Source organism: Carassius auratus, chromosome 15, assembly GCF_003368295.1.
Source record: "Carassius auratus strain Wakin chromosome 15, ASM336829v1, whole genome shotgun sequence".
In the NCBI taxonomy this organism is placed as follows: domain Eukaryota; kingdom Metazoa; phylum Chordata; class Actinopteri; order Cypriniformes; family Cyprinidae; genus Carassius; species Carassius auratus.
Window position 1 is genome coordinate 23,802,391 of NC_039257.1, and position 13,963 is coordinate 23,816,353.

The 13,963-nt window shown below is 36.5% G+C and overlaps 2 protein-coding genes across 3 annotated transcripts in view; one reads left to right on the forward strand and one right to left on the reverse strand.

Moving 5' to 3' along the window:
* The window catches only part of LOC113115415 (tyrosine-protein kinase receptor UFO-like), a 1,029,470-nt gene that overhangs the window by 188,588 nt on the left and 826,919 nt on the right, over positions 1-13,963 (forward strand). The gene's annotated exons all lie outside the window — the stretch shown is intronic.
* The window catches only part of schip1 (schwannomin interacting protein 1), a 216,892-nt gene that overhangs the window by 112,405 nt on the left and 90,524 nt on the right, over positions 1-13,963 (reverse strand). Inside the window, exons 3-5 of the mRNA XM_026282991.1 lie at positions 13,116-13,177; positions 12,008-12,079; positions 10,432-10,567 (exon numbers count right to left, since the gene is read on the reverse strand). Coding sequence (XP_026138776.1) covers positions 10,432-10,567; positions 12,008-12,079; positions 13,116-13,177 — 270 coding nt within the window. The remainder of the gene's footprint in view (positions 1-10,431; positions 10,568-12,007; positions 12,080-13,115; positions 13,178-13,963) is intronic.

Below are 13,963 nucleotides of genomic sequence, written 5' to 3' on the forward strand. Positions count from 1 at the left end.
TTGGGACACCAAAGGCTCATATAAGCTGCTGCCATAACACTATAATCCTTGGAATACACTGGTTAAAACAGGCCACTGGACTCGACAACAGACACAGCTGAACACACATACAGAGACAGAGAGCTGTGTTAATAATTTAATAACAGCAGGAAGACCTAGAGTAGATGAGTAGAAATGAACTCAATGCCCTGCTATCGCTCTATTCTCACACATTCAGGGCATCTCAACAGCCCTAAACCATCTTTATTAGGCAAAATATAGTTTCATTTTTCAGAATGTGAGACACACATCAGCATCTCTACAGAAGGGTGCTAGCAGACGCTCAGGAGAGAGAATCAGCTGAGGTCAGTCAACATGATTAATGATGATGATGTCACAAGCGCGAAACTAATCACACACACACACACACACACACACACAGCTAGATCTGAGCATCATAATGGAGATTATGCTTCAGTCAGCTGACTTCCTAATTCCTAAAACAATGCATGAATGACTGGATTATGTAATAGTAATTATAATTATATTTAAATGTAATTGTATTAATTATACAATGTGAGTTGATTTGTGCATTAATATGCATAATTTCATATTCAACTGATTGTGAACTAATTCACAATGACAGGGAATATTGTTAGTTGAATCGTTTATATTCGTTCACCTTATATGCTCGAGACTCTTTGTGGACAGCATACTGACATGAATTTACACACTATGTACCTAACCATCAACATACGTCTGTCCCCCCAAAAAAACACAGTTCACAAAGTTAAAATAAAAAAATGATATGTATTTTGTGTGTGTGTGTGTGTGTGTGTGCGTGCTTGACTCTTCCTCACATATGTCATTTCCTGTTTATATAACAGTGGCAGGGTTTGAATTGTTTTTGACTCTGGTGGTTAAAGGCTGCTGGAAGAACAAGTTTTGGTAGTTTTTGACCAATAAAAATGTGTGCAATTTAAAGGGGTCATCAGATGCAATATTCTTTGAACATAGATGTGAGTGTATACAACTACACTATAATGATAAAAATCCACCAAGGGTTCTTTTTTTTTTTTATCCCAATAAATCAGTAGTTCACTGATTCTTGACTGTCTACCCTGAGTGAGCTGTAGCCAGTCAGCCATTGTCTGGACGCAGGAACAGAACGTCTCCTAAGAGATTAAGATGTTTTGTTGTTGGATGTAATAATGGACATAGCAGTCAGCAGAAGTGAGTATATATATATATACTCACTTCTGCTGACTGCTATGTCCATTATTACATCCAACAACAAAACATCTGAGCATCTATATCATATATATATAATTATTTATTTATTTTTTTAAGAATTGTCAAATCCCCTTTCCTAATAATGCAAGTTTCACAATGAATGCAGCTAAAGGTAAGAGTCTCTCGTGAGGTTGGCCCATCACAGCAGAGAGGAGTGGGGCGGGGTCAGCAGAGCTTATTAGCATTTAAAGGAACATGCACCGAAATGACTAGCTGTGGACAGAACTGTTTTTGACAGTATAGAAAGGGTGATGTTTTACACTACCACAGAGAAATTTGAACCAAAGTATGTTATAGACTTCTCATTGATATCCTAAAGAATCATACCATTTGTGGGACATGGGCACCAGTTTTTCCTAACAGACCTACCAATCCCTGTGTAAATATGACATCATGATATCATGATGCTGCCATCTTTCACAAGTCATTTCTAACCCCCTGTAATTTGGCTCTGAATCTCAGGTAAAAATCAGGTGAAAATCCCCTCTACAAAAAAGTGGATTACTCAGTAAATATTTATCTACGACATGGTTTTTCATCACTAAATGTTTATTTTTCTTCAGAAAAATATAAAATAAAAATAATTTTTTAATGTCAGTACCTTGTAAATATTTTCCTCTTGTTTTTATGCCCATGACTAGAGTTCTTTGGACTTTTCTCCCTGTTGTCTGTTTTATTTTGTGACGTATCCTGATTTAACCTGAGGAGCACTGGTTCTGAGCATGATTTGTTTCCCTTTTTCTCCTGTTGGAGTCTGGGTTCCTTGCCATACTCACCTTTTGGTTTGCTTAGTTGGGATTTCAATGATGTCATTGATTTGACATCAATGAAACGATTGGATGAGCACAAAACTAAGGACTGAATTAAGCTGAGTAATGACATTTTTGTCTTCTGTATAGAGCTGCTTTATAACCAAATAGAATTTGCTTATAATTGACACATTTTGCAACAGTGACACTGTTATTGAACTGAATTAGATCAACAGTGAACTTACTGGAGCTGAATATCGACACTACTGTCTTTAGTAGTTTTCACAGAATTGAACTTGATTAACTTTAACTTTAGACAGTTCTTGAACTGAGCTAAATCAAGAGTGAACTGACTGCAGCTGAATAATGACAGAATTAGGATTTGTCTTGCATTAGATGAAGCTGGCATCACTGTTACTTCCCTGTTCTGAAACTGTTTTTAACAATCTCTATTGTATAAAACTCTATATAAACAAACTCCACTTGATTTGGCATTTCATAAAGCAGAGTAAATTGGCTGTTATATAAACCCTGAATTCTCAGTTGACTGACCCAAAACTCACTTATACTGTAGTTGTCAGATCCAAAAACACACTCTGGGGGTAGTCCAGTTAACTCAAGTTTTGGAAACTCATTAAAATACTTTGAACAAATTTGAGTGCCAAATCTGTGGAGATGGATGCTAAGAAGAAGCCTGATTAGTTTAGCTAATTCCATGGCATCTGCTCTCTCTGGACTGCCACCACTACTTCTCTCATGAACTACATTTCCCATAATGCTCTGCCTGGACTCCTTTTCACCCAGGATCTGTTTCCCATTAGTCATGGAATATTTAACTTCCCTGCATCCTGATCTTATTTTACTTCTTGGAGACATTGGCACAGTTCTTCTGGATTGAGTCTGTCTCAGTTGGTTCTGTGTCTTCATGTCACTCCAGACAGACTGATGATGATCAGATCACATCTCTGTGTGCAGCACTGGCTGTCTGGAAATGTAAACTGATATTTCCTACTGACACAAACTACAGCAAAACAAAGAAATAACTGACTTTTAAATTTTTTGGAGAAAATACTAGTGGCCTAAGACTATTGCACAGTACTGTGTGTGTGTGTGTGTGTGTGTGTGTATCAAATTGTGCATGATGATAGTGAGTTCAGATGGAAGTCTATAAACTTTGCTCCATAACTCTCTCTCCGGTAGTCTGACACTATTGGTCTTCCTGGGGACACACCTGGAAGCACCTATGGTCATTATGTGTTTTTGGAGGAATGTAAAATCTCTTACACCTAGGTGTATCTAGCCATGTTTTATAATGCACTTGTTCTGTGAGAAACATGTTTTATACAATCCCTCAATCTTTCATTTGATAATGTCCATATCTTCCTAAGTGGGTCTTTCCAAGTTCCTGTTGAACTCCCTCTCACACACTGTTCCCTATCTGTGATGATTACTGTGTTCCCTTTATCTGTTGGTTTAATTAAAACAGATTGTCTTCCCTTAACTTCTTGAATGTTTCCCATTGCTCCTCTGACTGATTACAGTCTTTCTTCCTCTCCCAAAATCCCTTCCCCAGGCATTAAACAGAACTTGAGAAGTGGACCAGGGGAAAGTAGGTGGGTTTATAAAAAGATGAGAATAAGAATAAAATGCAGAAGGTTGGGTAATTAAATTATGAGATTATTATGGGGTAACAAAAAAATAGTCAGAAGGGAGAAGTCTAGAAGCAATAGCAGTCTGGTGATTAGGGGTCAAGCCTCAAGTCTGGGGTTTGAGACCAGTGAGGGAGAATAAAGTTTGGAGATCTGCAAATTTGGGAACAGTGCTGCATTTCCCAGTTTTCCCTCTTCAATTAAGCAGATGTGCTCTCTATGCTCCCGTATAATCTACTGTATCCATTTTAATGCAGAAGAGACCAACCAAACTGGCTCTCCAGGTGATGGAATCGTAGCAAAGCTGATCTAAAACTGTTGAAAGATCCTTTGATTAGTGACTTTTTTATTTATTTGTTATTTTGGGTCAATCTAATTTGTTACATAATGTGCTGTTTAATTAATCTAAATAACTGCAAAATAATCATACATTAATTTAGATTAAGAAATTACCTCCAAAAGATAATTTAATATGGTCTTAAATGAGAAAAGGATTGAATAGACATATTCAATATATATCATTTTTTTACACAGATTTTAAAGCTGCAATGTGGCCGTAGCAATATCAGTTGGTGTTTGGTCAAAAACCTAAGTTACCAGTCGATAGATTGCTTAGTAGTATTTGTAACTATGTAAAAACTTCAAAATCGCAGGAAGAAGGCAAACATTCAAATCACAACTTTAATATGCCCTATAGCATTTCTCCCAACTGTTTCTAAGCTACTTGAAAAACATTATATAATCAACTAATCAGTTACCTTGAAGACAATAACCTGCTCAATGATTGCCAGCATGGCTTTCGACCCTTGCGGTCAACCATGTGAGCTTTGCTGCTTTTTACTGAGCAGATACGTGTGTCTTTATATAAGGGTCAGGTTACTGGAGTTATATACATAGATTTATAAAAGCCTTCGATACAGTTAATCATAACATTTTGTTAAATAAACTTCTTTCTTTTAATTTGTCCTCTTCCGCAATATATATGTTTACATCATATTTAAGTGATAGATCTCGGCTCAGTAACATCACAGCCGAGAGTGTGTTCCATGGGAGTTCCACAGGGAAGCATTTTAGGTCCTTTACTTTTCCTTATGTATATTAATGATCTTCCTTATGTGCTTAATTTTTCTAGTTCTTTGTTATATGCTGATGACACTGTTATCTTTTTGTCTGGTTCAAACATTCACACAATTAATTACAAACTTAAAATAGATCTGCAGCTTTTACATAACTGGCTGCAAGACAATCACTTAACACTTAATATTAAGAAAACGGAATGTATGTATTTTTATTCATCTAGGAGACAGCTATCTATATCCAATCCCATCACCTTTTCTAATCAAAGACAGAATGTTTTATGACATCCTTTTTGAAAATGTTTTTTATGTCTTCTAAATGTCCGATATAAACTTATCAAATATCCAATTGACAGCCCCTCATGGACGACTGTCGCGCACACACAAACTAAGACCCAGGCCTGGTCCTCTCTCGTCATTCACTGTCGTTGCTCCTCTTTTGTATCTTTCCGATCTCCTCTGTGGGACTCGAGACCGGTGAGTGGAGCAGGTGTCCACTCCACCAGCCTCGCTACGTTCCCACTGCTCTCGGCCCCCGAACCACTCGTCACAGTAGTAAATTAGGATAAGGAGACTGCATCAATACATATTGTGTTTTTCAAAATCTAGACTACTTGATCTGTACCAGTGCCAGAAGACATATGGACCCATACAAAGTATACAAAGGGTAAAATAAGTACTGAACACACCACCATTTTTCCAGTAAATATATTTCTAAAGGTGCTGCTGACATGGGACGTCAATAACAACCAAAGTAATCCACATATACAGAGAAAACAAATGAAGTTCTGTTTAATAAAATGGAATGATACAGGGAAATGTGTTTAATACTTTGTTGTTGTACAGCTGGTGTTTTGGCTTTCCATGCCTTTTTGTGTGTTCAATATTTTTGAAAATGTGTCATTCCTTCGTGTCATTCCATTTTATTACACATAACTTTGTTTCTGGACTTTATTTTTTCCTTGTATGTGTAGATTACTTAGGTTGTTAAAATTTCAAGTCAAAGGCACCATCAGAAATAGATTTCCTGAGAAAAACGGTGGCACGTGTGGATGTCACTTGAAAACTATCAATATGCAGAGTTTGTCTTATGTGTTTTTTCTTCTTCTTCATTTTTTTATGATGATGTGTTGACAGCAACAAAACATTCTTTCAGGTTAATGAGTGCTTAATAAAATTGGTAAAATGATTTTTTGCCATCTCTGTGTGTAGACTAAACAGACATGGACAAACCAGACAGAGTTTATTTAATTGACTTGTGGACATTCATCATAATTGTGTCAATGCCATTTCTATCCATAATTGCAGATGGGTATGCTGATCGCATCACATAAACCCAGAACTCTTGATTAAATCTGAGCTGATTAAAACTCAGAGTTCATGGTGAACACAAAGACATTTTTAAGAGAATAGTCACCATGGAAACAGATGCCAAGAAGAGGCGTCATCCTGCATCTTTCTTCCTTGGTTTAATGTGATTTATATTCATAATGGGCTAGCTTGTTGTAAATGTGGGAAAAATGGTTCCTAACCATTAGGTCTGGCTGGGCAATGGAGAGATATTCCTAAGCATATATGCTGTGTATTGGTATTTTAAGATCTGGGTGGAGTGTTAGTGCATATTTGACTTTTATATCATCTTCTCCCCTTATACTTTTAAAAACACTTTTCTTTGGAAGGGGGCATGTTGACTCTCAACCCAGTTGTGAATGATTACAACCAGCCTGGAATAAAATGATTATTATTCTGTTATGATACCCACATCTTGATGATATTCATTAATTTGAAAACTTCTATACAAATTGGGACCCCCATCTTAATAAAATTTGAGTGGTGGGGTTCTTTAAGAGCACCCCCTACCTATAACATTTGCATCAGTTGCATTCAACTTAAAGTTCTGTATTTATTTATTTATTTTTGCAGATAGGGCATGTGGAGATTGTCTAATTTAGTGGCTAAATCAAATGGAAAACCTTTAACTGTGGCACCTACCCTAACTAACATCTAGGGTAAAATTAGCATGCACATTTTGCAGTAGTGTGAATGCTGTTTTTATCTTTTAAAATCCAAGGCAATCCAAATGTTCCTTATTTTCTCCCACAGAATAGGAGACGTTCAGCTGAATGATTAGCAGTGCTGCTTCCATATAAAAACAGTTAATCCTGACCTCATCTGTTTGTGCTCAATCATACAGGTCTGAAACAACATGAGGATGAATAAATAACTGCATTTTCATTTTCATTTCAATTATCCCTTTAAAATCCATCTATTCCTTCTATAAAATGCCTATGTGGAGTGTTTGGGTCAGCCAGACCACACCCAGACACCGAGCCGCTTTGTTTCCACCTCACACTAAGTTGTTTGAGTTGAAATGATGACATCATGTCAAATGCATCTTAAGCGTTTTCCGATAATTAATGATCACGGTCTCTGATCAGTCATGCACGGCATATTTTTCCATCCTGAGGACATCCGTCTTCCTCTGCAGGGTTCAGGATGTGTCATGAATCAGTAATGCTTGTTTTATTCCCAGAGGCTCTGAACAGACAATCATGCTCACGGATCTAATGAATAGAGCCCCATCATAATCATATCAATCAACCTTTCATATTGGCAACGTCCCCAAACACACGGCAGTGACCAAACAGAGCGAAATCAGATCGATGCACATTACGACGCGCTGCGGACACAGACGAGGCCTTGGTCTGATGCCGTCTACAGCCACTAAATATTTAATGTTGAGTGTCATGAAATTAAAAGACTGAGAGAGAAAGAGGCAGAGGAACCTTCATCTGTTCTCCTCTGACGCTTTAATTAATACCAGGACAACAGAATGCAATTACACCAAATGAGAAATAGACTGAGTGAGACACAGTAATTTCCTTTGTGACATAAAGATACCAACTAGCCAACGTTTACATCCTCGACCAGGTGGAAGACTCACTGTGCTCTACCAACAAGGAGACATTTACACTAAGATCATTTTACCCTTAAACAAAGATTAAACAATATTAAAAAACACATAAAAAAATATATAATATATTTAAAACAATTAACTGTATTTAGAAATAGATGCAGTATATTCATGGTCTGGTGATAAGTGATGATGATGATGATGATGATGGCATATGAGAAGATTACAGCCCTGTACTGACCTCTAGTGGAATCATTACAACTTCACATCAGCTCATATTAGACTCTACTGTATGTATCACATGATCAAAGCACACAGGAAACCTTCAAGTAATATTTATAATAATAATTACAATAATACTATTTTTGTCTACTAATGTCAGCCTAGGTTTACTTATTTATTAACACTAGTTGTTATGAGCAATTAGATGAACAATATGTAAGATTTTTGTAATGATATATCCATAAACCACTTGCACAGTGTGATATATTGAATGCACTTGTGCACTTACATTATCACAAATGTTTCCAAGGATTTGTAAATACAGAGAAATTAAAATGTTAAATAATGGATCCACCCCGAGTGGCACAATGATACAATCCAACAAAAGTGAACCTTTTTCCCTGATCATGAAAACTGGAACTTGTTAAGCCAGTGACATTCAGAAATCAGAAAACCCTAAAGATGTCAGCCATGGTCCAGTCATTGGTACTACAGTATGATTGATACTGGACACAGATTTGTGGAAACACCAGACTGCACTTCAATCTACTGTAAGTAATGATTTCAGAAGAGATTTATTTATACATGCAAAAATTAATGGCGGCTTACTTGCCTTTATCAGGGTGTCGGACAACATTTTATTCGTCAGGTAAAAATTGTGAGGTAATCATGCCAGTTACATAATTAAACAATTATAAGCTAATTCAGAATATAATTCCATTCCAATTCTGATAAATACATAACATCAATTGCTCAAAGATGAATTTCAGAGTGAGAGACACACAGCAGTGAGAGTTACTGTGCAGAGCTTTAAAGACTCACACACACTGTGTGGGTTTGTTAGGATCTTGTGACCCAAGGGCCATATCTGTCCAGAGCTAGGAAAATATTCTCAAAGTCCCTGAGGAGGACACACCCCTCAGCAGCAGAACAGAATTCTTCACAACATGAGTAACTGCTGTGAAACTGAAGGGAGCTTTTTTTTTTTTTTTGAGAGTGCTTAAACTCATGCTAGACCGAAGTCAGTCATAATGTTCTTTGACAATGTAAAATGTTATTTAGTCGCTTTCTCTTTGTAATTTATTTTTAATTTAACAGCCTACAGAGAGGACATTCAGTATTTCACAGAATGGTGCTCCTACAACAACATAAAAAAGACCAACAAAATAATTTTGGATTAAGTTGTCTATAGCAAGACGCAAAATCGTTATTACGAAAACCCATTGTCAAGTTTGCCGGATGCAACATCATCTTTAAAAAGACACACCCGTGCTCTTTTAGTGAAACGTCCTTTAAGGTGCTGAGACACACAGAGGAGATGGTCACATGCAGCACAACATGGGGTAGTGCAGCCTGAAGTGCCCAACCCACTTAAACTCAACTTAGCTGGGTGATGACATCATTGAATTCAATGATGAACTGCCGGTTTGCGATGACAATATTTTCCTATTTAATGCTGTTCAGTTGCTTTGTTACATTTATATATTCATTTAGCTCATCACCTTCAGCTGAACACTCTTTACTGTTTATAACAACAACGATCTAAGCAAGCGCACAACACTGACAACGTATGTGATAGAGTACGAGACCAAACGCAGCACGTCCCAACACAGTAAACAAGTTTTTCCTAGCAATAACAATTGCGCTAAACACTAATGAGACAAGAAATAAATACACTTACGATCTGCTTTTAACTCCCGCTGATTTAACTGCTTCTCACAAAGGGTATTTCTTTACAGTCTCTTTGCTAGCGCTTGAACACACTTTACTGTTTATCACAACAAAGATCTAAGCAAGCGCACAACACTGAAAACGTAAGTGATAGAGTACGAGACCAAATGCAGCACATCTCTATATATTTTGTTAGAATATATATTGTTAAAAGTGCTATATAAATAAAGGTGGCAAGGGCAAAATGATGCTTGGCTCCAAAGTGAAAGGCTGGTATGAGTTGCACCTGCTGCCTTTTTATGCTCATGCTTTGATCAGTAGCAGCTGGATGAAATCATTGCATTCCAATGTGTCAAAGAGTTTGAGATTTCAGACACACCAAAAATACCTTTAGATTGTTTTTCCTTTTCTAGCCATAAACCTGCATACGGCATGGACTGATCTAATAAAGCGACTTTACAACCACGTATATTGTAAAAACAGCCATAAAAAACGAACTAAACAGTGGATAAAGGCTGCAGTGAGTGTGTGTGTGTCAACCTGTACTGTACACAAGTGCCTAAACAACAGATTCCTCTGGCTAAATAGTGTGAGACTCAGATTTGATAAGATTTCATCAAACAACAAGACAGTCACAACCTTCTCAGCACAGAAGAACACCGATCTATTTCCTTATTTACATAATAGGTGTGTCAAAGGTATTTCAAATAATACCTTGATTACTACCAGGGAACATGTCTGAACACAAGCATTACCAAATGGATTTGATGCTCCTCAATGTCATGTTCTTCAGACCAAACTGACCTAAAATTAAAAACACCTCAAACTACTGCAGCTACACCAAAAGCCTGCGGAAGAGGAAAGAGGGTGGGGCTTACAGGGGTGCTGCCGTCTGATAGGGTGGTCATGCTGATGGAGGTGCTCATCTTGTCTGAGGACAGCGAGGGAGGGGAGGGGCTTCTCTTCTCCAGGATATCCTGTGTCTGCAGGAAGTCTTCCCAGTCATGATGGATGCTGATGGATAACATGAGCAAAGATACAATTCATTAGCTTACACTCTATTTTACAGTTTAGTGATGTAACAGAATGAAAATTTCTTAGCACGAATATAGTGACCAAAACTATAACGGTTATCAGTATTATCACAGTATTGTTAAAATGTGCTGGAAATGACCACATTTTATTTTTGAAAACAACAAAGAACAAATAAATTGACTTCTTGTTTGCATAAACACAAAAACAATAACATTACCAGTGAAGTCCTGATTTCAAATGACATCATGACTGAAAACAGTTTATGTTGTGTGTGTATATACACACACACACACACAAACACACACACACACACACACACACACACACACACACACACACACACACATATATATATATATATATATATATATATATATATATATATATATATATATATAAATGAAATGTTAAAATAAAGTTTTGAAAAGCTTTCATAAAATTGTAAACCTCACATTTTAGCCTTTAAATAAAGAAAAGAGTCAAAATGATAATTGATTAATGAATTATTATATGTATTTTATCATGCATTTTAAATAATTCTAGATACATTATCTGAATTGTTTAAATGTGTAGCATCCACATAAGCTTGTTTTTCATCAACCGGTCATAAATTAGAGCAGGGCGTGTGAGTCTGGTCTGTTTTTAGTCAGGACAGAGACTGCACACAGACTGAATGTGAATGTGAGTCTCTGTACATCCACTCTCTGACAGCAGGTGGTGCTGATGGAGCAGCAGAGTTAAAGCTGTGTCAAGTAACCAACACTAGTTTATTAGCTATTACACGGAGCGAAGGTGAAAACAAGATGCCATTTAATCTTTTCTGAAGACAGTCAGAGTTACATTCATATAATTAATTAATTCATATATTAATTTTTATAATTCCCTGAGCACTCGTTTAAAACATTGAAGTTTTCCGCAGTGTTTTCACACAAAATGAAACTAAGCAACTTTGTGTGCTCTGCTGTTACTTACATCTCTGTTTTATGGAGGGTATTATTTATACTGAGTTGTTCAAATCATGGTAATCAAATAGTTTTAATGATAATTAGAATATGAAACTCTAATACTAATCGTGGGGAACTTTGCCATGATTTATCACCAAACTGGTCATTTCAAGCAAACATTCGTAAACTAAACTCTATAAAAATGTAATTAACACTGTATCAAGGACAACTTGTGAAGTGAAACCTTTTGTTTCTCACAGTGTAATTCTGCACTCACAACCTGTAGGCCTGCTTGTAGCAGGCTGAATGCATAAATTACTGTTAGCGATGCAATACCATGATAAAGAGAAAGCAATAATTGAGTCCACTGTATTATCCATTATCATCCGTGACAGTGGAGTACCTGTTATTATAATCAACTGTGGCAATGTGATATCTGCCGTATTGATGATGGAGATATTGATCATATACTCACATCAGTACTGTGTTCTCCAGTGGATGTGTGCTCACTGTGATGTTATTCTCCATGTCTGTCACCATCTGATGACTAAAACAAGCACATTCACAATTAATCCATTCATTCATTCCTTTTTCTTTTTTTTTTTTTTTACATTTTAAATTCTAAATTATACATTTCATGATGATGATGTTGACACTTTGAACTTTCTTTAGCAAAGTAATTCATATTTGAAACGAGTATTGTTTACTTCACAGTCAAAGTGAACAAATGGCTGGAAACTACAGTTTCACTCTCACAGGAATACAGCTCCCTCCTGATTACTGCTCTGAATTAGTGATAATGCTTCTAGAGTGAAATTATTCTTTTTGCCTGTTTAGTAGTGATGGGGTTTTCAAAGCACTGCTTCATGAGGCTTTGAAACTTTTGCAACCATTTGATTTGAACCAGTGGTTTGGAGTGTGTATAAAACTGATAAAATCCTGTAATTTCTGTTAACAAAGCTTCATTTTGTTCTCATTAAGTTTTTTTTTTTTTCTTAACCTGATCTCAGATCAGTTTTGTTAGTTTGTAGACACTGTTATCAGACATTTGTGTAAAAGGAAGAATAGTGGTTAATATTCTTTTTAATGGCTTGTTTATAAAAGCTCTACATAAAACCAACAAAACAAGCCCTGCAAAATAATAAAATAGCACATATTATACAGGCATTTGATATTTAATAGTATTTGATGATGTTAATTGAATGTAATATGGTTGTAATAAGCGTTTTTAGTGCTTCAGTTGATTCAATGTGTGTTTTTCCCATCACTATTGTTTTGTGTTTGACACCAAACTAATAATTCACAGCTTATGTCTACAAAAACATCCCAACTAGATTCTCACTGGAATTTAACTACTGGGATAACTGTTAGAGAACAAGTTTGTGACACGTGAAATAATGGAAATGATCCCTTTGAGATAAATGAAATGGTTAACAGAGAAGAGAATCTGTTGGGTTTGTAAGACTTGAGCTGCACACTAGAGGGAGCCCTCACATCAGCACAGAGAGGAAATAATGTTCTTTTATAACAGAAACTCCACTGTCTTGCCAGCTTCTTGTTTCATGTTCACACACAGTACTCACTTTTGCAGTTCGTATCCTCCGTCGCTCAAACACTTTATTCTCTCGGTTGTCTGGAGCTCCACCTGGGAGACACAGACAAGAGAAAAAGTGCATAAACAATAAAATCAGTCCAAGTGTCCCTCATTTCCAAAGCCAAGGTCAGGAATAATGAGCAATAATGCCCCCGCATAATTAAACTAGACCTGTTCCAGCTGTCTTGATGACACAGAGCGTAGTGTGCGCTCACTGACTGAATTCTGCTCTCATCATCATAAACAACAAAGTGCAGAAAAGATGGAGGTAACAGATTTTGCAGATTCAGTGCTTTAGCTTCATGCTTTTTATTTTTCATGCTACAACATATATCAAGCTTTCTTTTACTCAACATTATTACAATATCAAGAGCAATAATAAGTTTTTATTTTTTTATAAGCTATATTTTGCAATTTATGTGTGTTAATGCATGTACACGAGTAGCATTAAACCGTCTGTCCAAATAAACATAAATGCATGTTGGATAAAAATACTGTTCCACCTTTGCATTGTAAAGATGGTTTTTGTTTAAGAAAATTGGATGTGTAACTCTAGCTGGAGTACCCTTGAGGTGCACTAGAGGGCACCCCATCCTGTGCCCTTTACCACTCACCACGGACTCCATTTCCCATAATCCTTTGCCAGACTCATCATCACTTGTCTCTCATTACCTCATCATCAGTCTCACACTATAAGAATGGCACACCCACACACACACATTGCTGGTGATTTGTTTTCTGAATTTCTTATTTTTGCCTTGCCTTAGTGTTTTTGACCCTGGACTGTTTCCTTGATTCTGATTGTTTTATGCATGTAAGGCAATTATAAAATTTGTC